Raw genomic sequence first — 19,079 nt, forward strand, 5'->3', positions numbered from 1 at the left:
GCCGTAATTCCTACCTGAGGTTATAGGCCAAAAAAATGATTTGGGTTTAACACCTACATTTCTTTGGCCACAGATTCGTAATGATTTTGCATTGCTGGAATTTCACGTTCGTGTTGCAGATATTTTCCGCTTCACCGAGGAGTTTAGGCGACATGGTTGGCGACGACGGGTCGAGCGTAATCCGCAACACGCGCGCGTAATTAAATTCTCTACTTAAATTATATCCGTTTTTAATTTGGGCGGGACGTGCGCCTGATAGCGCGCTAGCCGGAGGGCGCACCGAGATTTCATCGCTATCTTTACCCCAAGTCTCAAATTGAAAATCTAAAATCTAACAATTTCAAAATTCGTACAAATTAAGTTTAATTTACTAACTTATTGGTTCGATTAAAATTCTTTTGACAGTTTGACAAGTGCCACCGTTTCAACGTAAAGTTTAGAACACATTTTCGGGTAAAATACGCGTAAACAATCAAATCAAAATTTAATTTTATACAGATTTTACAGTGGTTTATGTGCTAGGTGCACATTTGTGAATTTAATTTTGTTGTGCAAACAACTCTGTTTATTTTGTAACAAACTAGATAACCAAATAATTATTTCAGTAGCCTACAACAAAGAGCATCAACAAATAATTTATTTGAACTAATATTAAATGATATGTAAAATAAAGTAAACAATAACAATGGTTGTGGTAAAATTACGCAAATCTCATTTCTTTACGTAATTTTGTTTGTTTTTGTATAATAATTCTAGAACTGCTAGTTGTATATTGATGATTCCTTTAGTAATAGATTTGTATGAAAATTTTACGTTTTACAGAAATAAAATTATTGTTTATATTTTAAATAGTTATAAAAATCTGAAAATTAACGCAATGTGTGTAAATACCACATGAAATAATAAATTTAATACAATATCATGTCTACTTCTGAGCTGTTACATGCAGAACGGATACTGATCTAATAATGTTTGCCTAGTGCATGGCATTTGCGATTATCCCCCCGAGCGGCATACGTGCTTCTGTAAGAAACTTAGAGCTTACGTTATCTATCCTAGTTTGTTTATTATCACGACTTAAACCTTCACAACAAAACAAAATATAATTTTTGTACTAAAATATAACATACATAAATTTTATAAATAAATTACTACTGCATTTTATTCTGTGGAGGCGCTGGGCATTAAAAAATAAATAAATATTAACTCACTCAGTGCAATCCTAGCAGTTTTTCATTACATAGTTTTATGCGTTTGATGCATTTCTAATAATGTTTTATTAATATAAACATAAGCCTATGCATTTTAAACGTGGTTTTGAAAGGATTTGAAAGGATTTTGGGCAATTTTTTCTTAGCTTGTTTTCCTTGTTATTTTTTGTGATAAGGATATACTTGGAAACAAAGAATAAAAATAGACTGGTAGCTGGTAACCGGCGATGATCTTGATCACTGTCACAGCAACAAAATTGCTAGGGTCAGATCCCTAAGGTGGATTTATGACGAGGTATTACTTTTCCTTTCTGCACCAATCCCCGCAACCGAAACACAAAATATACGGAAACAAATTTTAACTCCAACTCAAATTATCTACTTCACTTTACTTTTTTACCATATATTTTATGTAATATTTCCGAGGTAGATACAAATGTTAATATCAAGTTCAAATATTTCTACCGAATGTTTGGCGTGATCTCGAAATAAATGATATGAATATAAATATTGTGCTTGGTATTTTGGACGCCCGGTGAGTCAATGTGGAAGTGGGCAAAGCGCACAAAATGTGCCAAGTGTAGCTTTGATCTTTCCGCGTTCAGCAGAATTTCCTGCTCGCGCGTTTTATGTTTTCGTCGCGTCCGGAAAAACGTCGAGCGCGCAACGAACACGAGAAACACCGCTGCGCGTTTGATAAAGTTAAAGCAAAGCGAGTGCCGACTTCGTTTAAGGTGCGCAATCGAATAAAACGTAACAATCTAGTATATACTGTTAAATAGAAAACTGAGGAATTTGTATTTTCTACGATCCACATGAAAATATCAAAATATATTGCCCGTAGTCGAAAAGAAAACTTCACGCATCGTTATATGCAATTCGTACGCGTCACAAACACTCAAATTAACGAGCCGAAACTTTTCTTCTTCGCATCGATGACTTTTCCTTTACTTTCAAACGTTTCTCTTTTTTTTTGGTATAAATTGTTATCATTTATATAATATCAGTGGAAAACTAGATTCGAGTTGTGCTTTCAAGAGTCCCGAGTAAAATTGAGATTGAAGTTTTTATTGAGTTTCCGGTTAGGGTTTTCCGGTGAGTGAAAATCCTAAAAATTCAAAGGGACTGAAAACGGCACGAATGCGTAATTTATGCAAATCGATTCTAGTTCCGATTTAGAATTGACTCAGAATCTGCTATCTACGTTTTAGTGAGTCTATTTTCCTTCTGTGCTAGATTTTTCCGAAATTGAGACGAAAGTATGTCAAAAAAATCGTAAAACTCTTGGTTTCTCGACTGTCTACATTCTAGATAAAATAAAAAAGTAGATAAATAAAATAAACGGGAAATAAAAAGGAAACAATGCGAGGAAAATTGCTACAAATCTTTATTTCATGTTCAACTCGAGAACAAATTGAGATAAAACGTGATCATAAAAGGGTTTAGATCAAATTTGAATGCGCAATTGTGCAAACTGACCGTGTTAATTTTAACAATTCATATCTTATCAGACAAGACACAAGATAGATGAGTGTGCGTCTCGGACTTCAAGCCGGAAAACGCGGCAGGAAATGCGGGTGAGAACTGGAAGGAAATGTGAGCAGTAAATTTTTTATGCGCGAAAGCATGAAAGTGGAAAGCGTGGAAAACTAGAAAATATGTCAGCTGGCGGTGGGTTCAATGCCTTGATAATCGCCGCCGCCAACTGCCGCCCTCCACAGCTGGTAACAAATGCTAACAAACCACAAAAAATGAAAACATTTCCTTTTTGATAAAAAGATGTAAACAAAGAGATATAAATTTAAAACAAAACATTTTCAAGTAATTACATTCCGTAAATGTACATCGTAATTCATTTATATCATATTACACTTAGTTGATATTGAAAAAGAAGAGTTTTTACGCTTCATTTCGTTGCGTTTAACGAGCGCACGAGTTTTAATAACACCATAAACTCGTATAAACGTATCAAATCTTCTAATCACTCAATTTACGAGAGGAAGCGTGACGCTCGTTTATTGTTTCGTGCGTTATGAACCTTTCGAAGTTTGATATTAAAAGCGTAAATCATCATTTTGATAAAAGGATAAAAATATTATATATAACTACACGCGCCATCTAACACTTAAAGCTTGTACTAACACTTTGCATACAGTGGCGACTACTCACCCTAAAACTGAAGTAGACCACTCCATCTCGGTGGTGGAGGCGGGAGCTGACGTGCTGCGCGTCGGCAAGCTGAGACGCGGCATGATACGCAACGTTATCGGCCGGCGGCGGCGCATCGAGTAATCTGCAACCAAACCCCCAGCATAAGTCGTTGCGTTTGATTTTTTACTCATAGATGGCGCCATTTGATTAAAAATTAAATCTATACCGCAATAATTTATATTTTAATTAAAAACTTACCACTAACAGACGATAGAGAATTTCTCGGAGCAAACGCGTGTGGAGAAAGAAAATCTCCGGTTATTATTTTTTCCGGCGTTGGCACCGGCATCGGTTGGCTTTCCTCTCGCGTGAATTTTATCTTGATGGAAGCCATTTTGTGATTTGTGATTGTTTATCACTACAAATGTATAATCTGCAAACAAAACAAACGCATTTTAATTAAATGTGTATAATTTCCATGTCGTTGCGCACGTACAAGTTATTTTAATAAGTAATACGATGTGAATTTGCGTGTTTATAGTCATAACCTTCACTTGTAGTCAACATTTACATCATCATCATCCACCTACGCGTATGTACATCACATGTTCATCTCCTAAGCCTTCCCACATCCACTCATGCTTTTATTATTCTTTAACATGATCATGTTTTCCTGGATGCCTCCACTCCTCACGACTGCTCAACTCAATGTTTAAAACATTTTCATGCGGCAGTGTTGGTGTAAAAGACAAGAACGTTGATGTGCGGTGGATGCACACTGTATGCGTTAATCAGATCATACGCCTGGTTGCGCTGAGTCTCGGCGAGTAGCAACGTCCGTGGGTCTGCTTTGGTCGATGTCATCCGTATTGCCGGATGGAAGACGTGCTCAGAAAACGGCTGAGATTTTCAGCGAATTCAACATTTTCTAAATGACAAAATTGTCCTCGCAAAAATTGAGAGATTATTGGATTATTAACGTTTGGGTGTTTATTCGAGCGTAATTTTTAATATTTTTGACATTTTTCTAATAATAACGAAAGGAATGGAAATATTTCATCGTTTGATGATGGAAATAAAATTACCTAACCGATTTGGATTTAAAGACACATGTTTAACATATTAAAATTGTAAGGATTTTTTGTAAATCTTTGTAAAAGAAGGGAAAAAACGCGCTACTGTTGGTGTGGTGTGTTTTATGCGGAGACAGCACATTGAAGTATTTAAATTGTCGTTTATGGAAAGCTAATTTCGCTCCGACGCGCATCCATTCAATTGCCGTTTAATATGCTTTCCCAGGACCTAAACTCGAACACGCCGCGCTACATTCGTCGACGTGAGCGATTCGAATTCCCATTCGTATTTGAATTTTTGTGTTATTTGTATTTACACAATACAATATGTAGCTGGATAGCCTGATGGCATTTTTTCCGCTCCCAAGAAGAGTAAAACAAAATCGTAATATAGTCCAACAAAGGACTGGAGATATATAAATAATAAGCAATTTGTCATGTTTGCTATTTTTTACTGGGTACTTTTTACTAAGAAAACCACAATAAAAAAGTTATTAACGACTACTATTTTTATATTGAGTTTAAATTGATTACGTCTCAGGTAAATTAATTCTGCATGTCCTGTTTGGTCGTTCTGAGAGTTTGGTGAAGGAAAACATGACATCGGTGAAGTTTATGCGGATGTTCACATCCTGTTCGCCGAGGCAACTTAGTAATCGGCTTATTTCATTTTAATATAAAAAATTACCCGATATTTATTGGTTATTTTTACTTATAAATATAAATAACGATCATTTAATAACAGATAAATGGAAAAATTCCAATTGTGTGTTTTAACTGTTGAAACTTTCCAATTGACTTTATGAAATAGTCTTTTCACGCTGAAAACTCTATCAGGATCATTCAATTTTCATCCCAAAAAAAAAGCTTTTCATTTTCTGTTTTCTACATTCTGCGTCTCATTTTCAATTTTTTTCCATGGCTGATGCAATATGTAGACGCTTTTTACATTCCGACATTGTCGACAAGCCGTCGTGGATGCTTGAATTGAGGACATTTCCATTTATTTTTACTTTCATGTTGCTCTTACTTGCGTCCCCTTTATCCAGTGCCTGTTTTTGACGCAAGCAGCACGAATTTGAGTCACAACTCACATATTCTACAAGCCGAATTCTATACGACACATTTCGATTCTTGTCGGTGCGCGCAAAGACGGAAAAGAAGATGGAATTCCGTTGAAATACTAGGCCACCTTTTTTTGAGAAGGAAATCGCAATCGTGGTCTCTTTGATGTGGCAAATACAAGCCGAGATAATCTACAATGCGATTAGCTACGATGCTCAAAAGAATATCCACACTATTTTGACAATTGCAAAAAATTTAAAAATTTAAACAATCGATTTTGAAGTGATTACAAGTATGTTAAGCTTAATCTGAACCTGTATAAACCCAAATTGAATCCTAATATTACCGTGGTATAGTGATAAAAGGTTTAGTAGTTTCTCCGGAGTGTTCATAATTTAATCTTGCGGTTGAAACTATACGGGGATTGATGAAGTACATTCTGTGCATTGTTTTCAGTTTCCATTTTGCCTCACAGCGTGCAGCTTTATTACGTTGTCTATTAGTTTGTGCTACAATTGGAACACACAATTCCAATTCAATACTCTATCACATTCCAAACTTTCCCCACTACCTAACCGCATTCAAACGCTATTACATATAGAAATTATGTCGATCAAATGATCAGTGTACTATTGGTTGCATATATTACAACAGCTATGGAATACCAGCTTGCATTTACTGCTCTTTTGTGAATTTCGTTGGTGAAAACTTTTCAAAGCCCAACAATTCCCCTCGCTTGCTGCTAGTAAATAGACAGAGTGAGTTTCAAACAGGTCATCACTGATTCTGCAGCATCCTCTCAAAACTTGCACAGCACCATTATCTCCGTTTCATAGCAATGTCTTTGATGAAGTTAGAAGTGTCGTGTTACCTAATAATTTTCAAAATGGAAGCACATGAAACTGAATTATAATTGAACAGTTGACCTAACAATTTCCACAAAGTTTACAGGCTTAATCCTTTGATCATTTCGCGAATAATAATTTAATTACTTAAATATTAATCGAAATTATCTTTAAGTTGCTTGTATTATTTTTGTGAGAATTTCAAACTGAAAGGATAGAATCGTCAAAAACGTTTTTCTCCTTTTTCGCACTTGTTTGTTAGTGCATTTGGCATTCGAATTTTATTTCTTCGATGATTCAATGCAGGATTTCAAGCGTGGCTTATTATTCAAACGTACGCTTCGTCTACGCTAGCAACCAATTAGCATCTGCAAAGCATCCGAAAGCTTTCGACGAATGCTCCCAACATTCCAGACGCGCACAGACCAACACTCCATTTTCAAGGGTACTTATTTGCATAAAGACAAACATGGTTCAAGTGGCAAAATACTTAGAACCATTAGCATTGTTTAGAAAACAGTAAATATAATTTGTTTTCTATGAGAGAGTAATTTAATGCCTAGACAATATAGTAAATAAATATGTGTCAATTTTTTACTACTTCTGGCTTTATTAACATGACAATAAAACGCAATTTGAATATTATAAAAGTATGTAAAAACGATACGTATAAAATGTTATATTTTATGGCCTGTTGCTCTGCTGAGCTTTATGTTCGTGACGTTTTCGACACCTTACATCATACCAAAATCGTGCTTCATTGCCCAATTTCAACTATAACATCGAGTAAACTCCGCGCGTGTTAGAAAGTCGTACGAAAAAGTTGGAAATCAAGAATGCCGAACGCTGGGAAAATCACGAAGCTGGAAAAGGTTGAAAATAAGCGCGCGCGTCAAGAATTCGGATCGATTTACTTTTGATAAAGTGCTCACGATCAAGACTCGTTATCGTCTGGCTGTGGCATATTCAAGTATAATATTATTTCGAACTTAAAATATGCAAATATTGCCAAAATTCCGAAAATTTTCGAAAATTAATTTTACTCAAACAAAAATATGGATTATAATTGATACAATATCCAACCAGTTATTAATTAATAGCTACAATATTTTGTATAAACCGATGAAGTTTTAATTTATAGTTGAAGCTTTGAATTTATTAAAAAGTTGGGCGAATGAGAGTAATTTTAATTGCAAAAATTTTCCCATGAAAGTTGGATTAAATTTATAAATTCAAACATTTAAACGTTTTAAAAATTAGTATTTATTTATTTAGACATATTCAAACCAGTAAACATTCAATCATTAATAATTTGTTTTTTACATTTTTTTACATCAAAAGTTTCATTTTAGAAGTTTTCAGATGCTAGATGTTGGATTTTTTTTCTTATTTTTTTCTTAACAAGCCACAAAGTGTTTTGGACGTATTTTAAAAGCAGTTATTTCCTCATTACTTCCATGCATAAATTGTAGGCAAGTCTTTGTAAAATGAGAAAAATTTCAATGATGTCGGTCGAAGAATGTAAAAGAATAAATAAATAATTAATTTCTCAGAATACAACAGTGTATAACTAACTCAGCAAATTATAATTTTATGAAGTTTTACATCAATTAGTGATAGTTTTCTTAAATTTACTTAAAAAGTAAATAAAACTGCCTTTTCATTGCCTAGGCATTCAATTAGTCCTAATACGGTTTGCTTCATTTGAAACAGACGTCCATACTAATCTAGTCCGTCCGTAATTTACATTAATAATTACTAAATCGACTGATTAGCACCACACGAAGCGTTTACTGATTAGTTAGCGCAGCTCAAGTTGTCAAACGAAACGCTACGAAAAGGAAAGGACAGACGGACTGAATCCCAAGCTACTAACCAAGACTAGCATTACTTCATGATGATTGTGCCAGTGGTTAGTAACACACCGATTGGCGCTTCGTTAATTGCAACGAAGTAAAACGCACACCACACGCCGGAATCAATAAATCACCGACTGCTCAGGGTTACAGGGTGCGCACATTTTTATTTCACATCGCTCTCGATTTCAACACATCAACAATCACATGATACCGAAACGAATTGCTTTTATTAACTCTTATTGACTTAATCGTGTTTGTATAACCGTTAATGAAATCAAATAGTCATCAGTAAATAGAGCCTGCATCTCCAAAAAAATTAATTAAAACAATTTTGTGGAAATGTGAATTTTTGTGTTTGATTTTTAATCGAATGCGAATCATTTTGAAACAAATTCATGCACGTGACCGCAAATTGAGAGCGCGCAATTTTCGATTTGAATGCGTTTCCGCTGTGATTCCCAGACGTAATTCCGCAATCGAATTTATTATGCATCGGTGAAACAACATAATACTTAATTAGTTATCGACGCAATTACGATTAATTTTGCGCCGTTTAAACATTTTCAATGCGATGTAATTTTTTTGTGTGTAGCAATTTATTAATTGGATTGCAATTTCAATCATATATTAAATTTTGATTAAATTTCCGTAGAAAATTAATTTTTATAATATTTCAGTAATTTTATGGTTAATTAATCAGTCATTACATCAATCAAATGTAAAATTATGTTAGAGATCGTTTGCAGAAAGGGTAGAATTTCAACATTTGATATCTGCTGTACAAACAGACATTTTATTTCATTCCGGTATAGATAATGTTGACAACTGACAAAAATATCAGATTTCCGCATTTAAAATGCACTTTTATTGAATTACCTACATAATATTTTACGTGCGGAAACAAATATTCACAAAGACATTTCTTGTATTTTGTGTTTTCTTAGTTTTATTCATTCGTATATCATTTTTTTGTGTAAATATCAAACGATATGTTATAGACAAGCACTTTCACTAAGTATATTGATTACTTCTTCATCAATTTCAGTCCGTAAGCTGACTTCAGACATTCCGAAAGGGGAGATAGCGTATTTTTACGAAATGACAAAATAAATACCAATTTATTTAATGACTACCATTATTACGCCTATTAATATCCAATTTAGCATTGTGTCAAATAAAAAATAATCCTTTTGAATGTAATTAGTAGGAATGTAGAGCTTGATGCATTGAAAAATTAAAATGTAAAATCATTCTAATTTTGCTACCTCCACTTCCGCCATGTGCCTCTTTCAATACAATTATCCTCCTCATTAATCCACGCACATCCTGGCAATCCGCAAATCCACAATCCCATCATTGATTTAGGAGTTGGAGTTGGAGTTAGAATTAGCACGCGCACTTCTCGTAAGAGTAGTCGCAAAGCCGTAAATTCAATAAGCCCCATACGTTCGGGCGTTGTAATGTTCGCATGTGACACGAAACGTGAGACATGCGGATACAGAACAGCCCAAGACTTGTATGTTGGCGGATTATTCTTCGACGTGGCTTTTCTTCACGTCTCCTTGATTCTTCTGATATGTTTTTTGTCACCGCAACAAATTACGGCACATCAAGATACACAATGTTTACGTAAGTTAATTCCTATTTGTTTTTAAATTTTATGATGTAGGTAAAATTTATAATATCAACATACCGTAGATTAATTTGGTCAATTCTGTTTTTAAAATGTTCGTTAAAGCCCAAGGATGCTTTTTACGGCAAGAAAAATTCGAATAATTGCCGGGAAAACCCTAAAGACAGCCCTTTTCTAGAGGATAAATAGTTGAATGCGAGATGGCGCGCTGAAATGCATTATAAGCAATTTTTTATATAATTAATTTCTTTAAAATAAAATTAAAAACTTATTGAAAGAAATGACACAAGCTAAGTCTAGAACGAGAGAATAAAAACAAATTACATTTTTATTAAACACTACCGGAAGTCGCAGGCCAAAGATAGTATTATATAAACATTAAATTTTGATTTTGATTTTTGCTATTTTTACAAAAAAAAAATGAAGAAAAAATTGACGTAGTTGTATATTACTTTCACATATTGTTGTTTTCAACAAAAAGAAACCAAAAGAAACTTATTCTGCTTATGTTGTGTCTTTTATTATTTATTTCGTCGGTGACCACGACCACCCGCAAACTGTCAAGAGCTTTCTACACGATGTAGGTGTCACAGTTTCCGGCCCAGTTTATAAATCAATCACGTCGTGCCCCGAGCGTACCAACAGCAAATAGAAAACAGATAAGTAACAAAATAGCACAAAATAAAAATGAAAAAATCAAGATTCACAAGACAACACAATTACCATACCACAATATTTTTATGCGTTTTTTCTTAATTTTGTTTAAATTAAAGCAGAAAATAATACAGCTCGCATTTACGATTATTATCACAATAACTCAAAAACCTGTAATATAAAACACAGCGTGAAATCAATCCGCCGTGCTGCGATGCCATGTAAACCGCTTTTCTTGCGCGAAACCCTTACGCAGGCTGGAAATTAAATGTCTCTCGGGTCTTGCAGTCTCCAAGCACGATCAAACAGCCTCGGCGAAAACGATGGCAATTGATTACAATGTCAAAACGTTTCCAAAATGTTTCGAAAGTGATTAAAGTTTGTTTCGAACTGTTTAAAATCGAGTTAAAGCTTTTCGGAACAGCAAAGCGAGCAAAGTACTCGCAAAATATAAATACAGTAGAATCCGTTTAGTATGACTCCGCTTATATTGACCAACCGGTTATTATGACGTAACTACACTACGAAGTTTGGTTTTCATATAAAATTCTTTTTAAAAAAGTCGGATATAATGACTTCGCTTACAGTGACATGTCGCTTATTATGACCCATTTTTAATAGATTATGTCCGGTTATAATGACCAACATGATTCTTTACACCTCCGGTCATGCTCGTTGATTCCCGACGACGATCGACACGTGGTGAACTTTTTATATTTATTGCTACATTTCTTTTATGATTGTCAAATTACTTTTATGTATTTATTATCGGAAAGACCAAATGCTTAAATAATAAATATAAGCATTCGGGCAGCAGTACCTTGTCCACGACTTAATCCGTATTTTCCAAATTAACCTTCTGGTCTGTTTTTCACCCTCATAAACCAATTGAGCCGCTTATTTTGAAAGTGGCCTAACTCCATTTATCTTCAAATCGAGATATTGAAAGTTTTGCGTTTCAATGAATTTAAAAATATACGTATAAGATACAAAGGAGTCATACTGCTTAAGCATATCTTAGGATGTTAAATTTAAAGTTCCTGTTAAAATAGTGGCAATTATTAAGTAAATAACGTGCGTTTCCTTATCAAGAATGGAGTTGGGCCACTTTCAAAATTAACAGCCAGATTCATTATAAAATTTGAAGATGCCCAAGTCCATTCAACATAATTTAAGATGTTTCAAATTGAAGAAAAAAAACGTCTTCGTTTCACAGACAGCTTCGTGAAGTAATACATTTTGTTTGTTAAAATCTGCCAAACCCCAAAACTTCTCTAAAATATTCTTTCTTTCTTCTTCATTATAATTTTTTGTGCACGCATTCCGACAACCACAATCTTTGTTTTCGAATTTTTTTTCATGAACAATACTTCCGGTTTAACTGCAATATCTTTTTCCTGAATTCCGTTTTATCTTTCGCACTTTTTGGATATATGGTGCATCAATCTTTTCTCCATTGTTATTTGAATCTTCATCCTCTGACGAGGAATATTGTTTTATAACTCTTTTTCTTATTCGCTTTTTTTATTAATTACTATTTCTTTTCACTATCTGAACTAAGTGGTCTTCTTCGGTTCTTCCTCATGGGTGCAATAATTTCTATAATTTAATATTAAATTTTAAGTTTTATATTAATTAAACGTACAGGTTAATTAACTAACGCAATTGTCCCAAAAATTAGGTGGACTTGTAAATACTAATTAATTGAAATTACCTTCATCGCTGCTTTCCGCCATTATCAATAGTAAATACCTTGATGATAACTATAAATGGAGTTAGGCCACTTTCAAACCACACGGGTCAGTTATTCAATTAATTCGGAAAACCTATGTGTAAAAAATGTACCGTATTTTCTCTGAATATAAGCAATCTGAAGTGCGTCACTGATAAATAACATGAAGTTGTACATGTAACCATGGTAACCGGCAAAAAATTGAAAAACGGAGTTAGGTCACTTTCAAAATAAACGGCTCAATTAAATCTTAACCAATCCTGTTCTAGCAGACCATATAACATGACCGATTTTCACAACTTTGAAATCTAAGAACAGTTCCTACTTATCTTCTCACAACTCGTCACGCTGCCGGAGGTGAATTTATTGTTTGTGTTTAACTATTTGTGTCTTGTGTTTCTTGTGTTTGTTACTATGCACAGCAATATTGCAAATGATAATTTGACCATAGCTATGTCCTCTATTCATAATAGTATTAGAGACTGTTTTTACAATAAAATAAAAAAACAAAAGCAGACAAAAATGACAGATTATTTAAAACAGTAAAAAATACTCTTGTATGTGTAATTATGTGCAATTTTGATTTTAATTTAATATATATGTATACATTTATATACATTTGTAATTACTATGTTTATATATTAAAGTACTTAGGTACATATTTACGTAAAAAAAGGTTTTTATTTCACAAAACGGTTTGTATGACGTCCGCTTATTATGACGTGTTTGTCAGTTCCCTTCGATGTCATTATAACCGGACTCTACTGTAAAATTGATTGATATATAATGAAATATACCTTCTACTCAAATATTTTACGCAAATAGTGCAAAAAATAATATTATCAACATGAAATGTTAAAAATTGCATTTTTTGAAATAAAATAAAATATATTCTATTAATAGGTTACCAATTTAATTTAAGTTAAAAATATTGCTGCAAACTTTTATATTTTTCAATTAAATAAAATACAGATCGCATGCGATTCGTGCTCGCTGGGATGTGCCGAAGCTTAAAGTTTCACACTATTTCATCGATCCATCAATCCATCAATCATTTCAATCAATCACAAAAGTGATATCTATATTTAAATTGAAACTCCATTTTGTTATTCACTTAATATTTACCACATTATAATAATGTGATTAATTATTTGATGGAAAATTTGAAATAATCACGGGATAACATGCCTAACAATAGGCAATCAAGCAAAATCAGCAAATTATTAGGGAAGTAATTTGCATTACAGATTTCTGCGAGTTTTCGATGTTTGTGAGTTTCGAGTTTACATAAATTAGAGTGTTTTTTGTATTCTTCTTAATTTACTTCTTTTTTGTTTTAACAGCATCCAACTTGGAATATTTTTAAAAGTTTGTTTTTAATGAAAACACAAATATTTTGTTAAAAAGTCAATAATTTCAAAACTTTGCATTTTTATTTATTACCTAGGCAATTAATTATTATTTCGATTACAGTTTTATTATGATTTTTTATGGTGAATTAAATTATATATATAAAATAAAAACCATTTTGATACGCTAAAATAATATACTATAAAATTTGGTGCGTTTCAATGGCAGGAATCTCGTATACTATGGATGTGTGAGCGCGTGGCCCACTCGGCGGCTAAATTACGCGACCCAAAACGCTTCTGACACTTTGAAGGCACTGGGTGTGTATAATTAGATATCTGCCAAACAACTTAATTATGCCCTTGATGAGACCGCGACGAGTTGAGCCTATGTAAACATACACACACACCAAATACTATTTTCAAATATATATATAATATAAATATTGTAGCAACTAAAATATGTATTATCGTAATTTTGAATTAACAGAAGACAACACAATAAAAATTAACCTATTGTTAATCTAGCTATAATATAATTATATATAATTTTATAAATCTCTTTACTAGCTGTACACTGGATTGCCTATAGTAAGTAAAACAAATATTTAGCTGGAATTACAACTAAAAGCAATTAAAAATAATTGTGTGCTGCACGTGCAAATATGCAACAAAATTATTTTGTTATTTTTTTTACAAAATATATAATTCTTCGATTAGATAATGCTGTATAAGAATATAAATCCACTTAGAGCACCTCCAACCATGTTTAGAAACCTATCAAATGCTACTACTATACTGCATCACACTTTTATTTAGAATATTATTTTTCTAAAAATACAATATTTATGTATGCAATATCTATTAATTTAATATATAATCCGTACAATATTTACATTATTTTCGCCTGGTCACGGCGTACACGTAACTTTATTACATTTTAGTCGCTTCGTTATCAATGTCATTCATGCACAAAAATATCAGATATGATAAAAATAGACTCGAACAAAAATTCACAAAATTACACAACTCATTGCGATTACCTAAACCAAAAAAAAAATCACTACCGCACATGTTTAATTACCTTGCAATAATCAATTTCTCATTAATAATTTTATCAGCACGTTTTTCCCATATCGTAATTGCAGTATTTTTAATTATGCCAAGAATAACGACTTACCTCACAGATAAGTCTATAAACTTCTTTCGCGGATAAAACTGTTTCACAAACCAACAAATCACAGATGCACATTCATCAAACAACACGTGTTCGTACAATAGTAAACATTTAAACAACACAATAACACGTTAATTATTACAAGTTATAAAATCTTTATAAAGATAATAAATATATATATAACAATGTGCTTTAAATTTCCGTCATTTGTATACGTTTTATTTATTTTTCGGTAAAATAATATTTCGCGGAAGTGAAATTGATAGCGCACTTTATTATAATAAATGGGTTAAGGTCGAAACGCGCTCACTGACTCACTGACTCAATTTATTCGACTTGTGTTGAGGTAAGCGCCGAATTGTGTGCTTTCGTGGGTCCACCACATTTAAATTTACATAATTTTTGTATCACTGGGTTTTATTAAACGTATATCCAGGTATATATCCAGTTGAGGGTGGTTGTGCGTTTGTAAACTTGGGGCGGCGAGTCGCGCGTGGTGCGTGTTCGCGGTGCCCCGGTCGACGCGTCGCGCGAATACCGTTCGACGAACTAAAACCGTTATCAAACCCTCTCGAAGAGCGCGCCCACGCCGATGTTATTATTTATGGCGCACGCGTTTAATGTTTTCCGCGTCGCGCACGCCGGTACAACAACTTTACCTTCTACTACTGAGTTACTGAGTTATCGTAAAGTCGTAAAAACGTCCGAATAATAAGCATACAAGCAAAAATTACATAATTAATAACTTCAAACATTTTAAATACATGAACATATTTGAATAAAGTTCAAATAAAAAAATCTTCCATTGTTGATTTAGAGATTGTATATTAACAACGGTTAAAATATGGTTTATGTTTGTTAATATTAGTGTAAAGTTGTGTAATGGTTATGCATCTAAATAATTAATAGGATGGTGGAGTTATGTCGAAAATTTAATAAAACAGAAAGCATAAATGTTATTTATACTGTGCAGCATCCGTATTGGTATTTGGTAGTTCTGAGAAGCAGATGGATAAACAGTGTTGTGATTAGTGAAGCATCAAAGCGTAATTTACTGATTGGCAGCGTTTTTTACGTTTATTAGTGAAATATTTTCCTAGCACTTTTCAATTTTCGGTTAATTTTTGACTCATGACATTACTTTTCACAATTTTCAGCAGAGTATTACAACCAGTTTGATTCTAGTTACAGTTGCAACACAAAATCTGTCCTACATATAAAATTATAATTGCCAATAGTAGACTAAGAGCCCGTGACGGCCAGACTTTCGTCATTTTAGGAAAGATGAAATTTTGTCCACGTGTTTCTCCAACACAGGTAAGAACGATCCCCAATTATGAAACCTGGATCGTGGTTCCTTTGGCAGTTAATAGCCAACAAAGATGTACAAATGATGACCTTTGTTTCGTTATTTTAGCAAACTCCATTTTTGCATATTTTGTTCGTATCATTATTATAACATTCAGCTTTCCTAATATAACGAAAGTAAAAAAGTTTAAAAATATTATAGTTTAGGGATGTCTGGCTAGGGTTGGAACCATACCAGGTGTCTGGCAATGAGCAGCGCATGTTGTAATAATGATACGAACAAAATATGTAAAAATGGAGTTTGCTATAATAACGAATTTGAGGTCATCATTTGTACGAGTACATCTTTGTTGGCTGTTAACTGTCAAAGGAACCACGATGCAGGTTTCATAATTGGGAATCGTTCTTACCTGTATTGGAGACACACATAGACAAAATTTCATCTTTCCTAAAATGACGAAAGTCTGGCCGTCACTGGCTCTTGCTCTATACTATAGGCATGATGAGTAACTGAAAATTACTAAAATTATATTTATTAAACCTTTAGTTATGCAACTCAAAATACACATTTTGTGTTTTACTGGATTCATTGTTTGCAATTATTGTAAGAAAAACAAACTGCATTATCAAGAAAACTGTCCAAATATATTGGAAACCAATCGGAGCTCAAAACTCAACACTAACGTCACTTAAACAATAATAATAGCTTCATTATTTGATATACAAGTGTATTTTCCACATAAAACTTCTCTAAACCACGTCATTCCGGATTCTTTAAACTATTACCCTTAAAAATTTCCAAATCCAGCTATTTGTTTATTCTTATAATTTACACTTACGTTGAAATTGTGATATTCAAACTCAGACGCAGCCTCCGCGTTGAACAGTCACACTAATTAGAATAACAACACCGCACAATCACCTTCACCTTGTGTTAACGTTCCACATTATGACCGCGATTATTGCCACACTAATACAACACACAAAATTAGATTCTACTCAATGAAATTATGCTCATTACTGGGAATACTAATAATGTTATTGTCACTCGCATGTATTTGCTTAACTTAAAGTTGAAAATATTATGAGTTCTGATTTTGTGGTTCACGCTTGCGTTGCTACCGTTTGTCAGTCGCACGGCATAACTAAGTTGTTTATAGTCACAAAAGCAAACTCGAACTCAACTCAACTCATACGAGTGTTATGACTCGACGCGCATCGCTTCATCTCCGAACGTGATTTGTTTAAGCGCTGCAGGCAGACTCGCATTACGCAATTACATGAAATTAAAGCAAACAGAGTGTGTAGTTAAAACATAATACAATCGGGAAGTCTAAGGTGATACACGCAATACATAATATTAAGCAATGTTCTTATCCATAATCTATTTCCGCACAAGAAATTATCATTTATGACTGAAAAGTGGTAAATAAGCACAATGTATCAATAATTCAAGTTAAAATCCAAGTATTGAAGTCGAAAACTATAACATATAGATACACATTACAAAATTAACCTAAAATAAGTAACATTACAAATGTTCATTCACTTCTTAGACGTACGCTGCTGTATGGAAAATGTTTGCCTTTAGTTGTATGCGTTTGTTAATATCTACCACTACGTCCAGCGCGATGTCTTGGTGATCTGGACCGTTTGGGTTCTCGTGATCGTGAGCGCGCCCTCTTCGGAGACCTGGACCTTGAGCGTCTTCCACCGCCTCCTCCGCCACCACCACCGCCGCCGCCTCCACCTCCTCCTCCACCACCACCACGTCCGGCTTTTCTTCTAGAGTACAAATAACGCCGTAATTCTCGCGAAATTGGCTTCAAGTGCATGAAGTTACAGAAACCCGACCGTGTGCACTCGCCCATTTCATATTGCCTGCAGCACGCTTCCCTGAAATCCGTCACGGGACTCAGTTCGGCATACACTGGGCGTCCACCAAACCAGCGATTGTTAAGATCAGTCACAGCGCGCTCGGCGTCTTCCTCACGGCGAAACTTGATATACACATTACCGACTAAGTGATCGCCCAAGTTGTCGCAGACATTCATTTCTTCAATTTCACCGTATTTGTCTTCACATTCAACAAAAACATCTTCAAAAAAGTTGTCATAATGCTCTTGCATTTCTTCATCAGAGACATTTGCAACCACTTAAAAAACGTAAAAATTAACATGTATAAATACATTCTTATTAAGTTTAAGTACTTACAATGACTTCCATCAGCAGATTTTGCAGAATTCTGTGGATTCACATATAGATTTTGCAGCAAGCATGTTTGTGAAAAGGTTGGTTTGTTGTGAATACGCGAGCAGCGATCACCATGCCGACAAGCTCCGATTTTAAAGTAGAACGAACAATTTACTCTGAAAATATAATATTGCATAAATCTCTCACACCTATATGTATCAATGAAACGATTAAAACAAGTAAATCTAAGATATTGTTTAGTTTATTTTGAGGTTATCGCAGAAGGTATCTGGCATTATTTTGTTTATATGAAAGTTGGCACTTACTTGTCTTTCTCTGTGCCAAAAATAGCCGCTAGGTACTCAGCCATGGTGGTGAGCGCCTATTTGACTGTAATTATTCGTACTTTTTGAGGAAGACGCTCTTTATTCACAGACGCATCAATGTTACCCTCACGCGCACCGCTTCGCTAACGATTCTTTACAAATGGCTGCCCTGTGAATGCTGACGTTTCATTGGTTGTCCAAAAGCTGTGGTTTTGGTTGCCTAGAGTAGAACAATATTTTTAAAAGTTGACATCGCGTTTTCTTAACTCTATTTACAATCAATAAATAAATCGGTAATATTTATATATTAATTTATGAATAAGTAATTAATAATTATTTTAGTACGTTTACGATCACAATTACATGTTATTTCTTAATGTTTGTAGATATTAGCAATGAATTTGAAGCAAAACTGCGCCATTTGAAATATTTGAATAATATACACTTTTAAAGTCAAAAATATTAATAAAACAGCATAATTATACATTGTTTATTTAATATGT

At 33.8% G+C, this 19,079-nt stretch overlaps 1 protein-coding gene and 1 long non-coding RNA gene across 2 annotated transcripts; both read right to left on the reverse strand.

The window, feature by feature from the left end:
* Nucleotides 1–11,787: 11,787 nt before the first annotated feature.
* LOC135803955 (uncharacterized) lies at nt 11,788–12,469 on the reverse strand. Its single transcript, XR_010550929.1, has 2 exons — nt 12,206–12,469; nt 11,788–12,090 (listed from the first exon to the last, which is right to left on the reverse strand). It is a non-coding gene; the product is annotated as an uncharacterized lncRNA (long non-coding RNA).
* Nucleotides 12,470–17,427: 4,958 nt separating this feature from the next.
* On the reverse strand, nt 17,428–18,771 carry U2af38 (U2 small nuclear riboprotein auxiliary factor 38). Its single transcript, XM_065317957.1, has 3 exons — nt 18,577–18,771; nt 18,272–18,426; nt 17,428–18,212 (listed from the first exon to the last, which is right to left on the reverse strand). The coding sequence occupies exons 1-3, from the start codon at nt 18,618–18,620 to the stop codon at nt 17,662–17,664; spliced, it is 750 nt and encodes a 249-aa protein (XP_065174029.1). The 5' UTR covers nt 18,621–18,771; the 3' UTR covers nt 17,428–17,661.
* Nucleotides 18,772–19,079: the final 308 nt, after the last annotated feature.

Source organism: Atheta coriaria, unplaced genomic scaffold (genome assembly GCF_025399875.1).
Source record: "Atheta coriaria isolate IRGN ID8LTWV9N9 unplaced genomic scaffold, Caltech_Dcor_3.1 hic_scaffold_3_pilon, whole genome shotgun sequence".
NCBI classification, from domain to species: domain Eukaryota; kingdom Metazoa; phylum Arthropoda; class Insecta; order Coleoptera; family Staphylinidae; genus Dalotia; species Dalotia coriaria.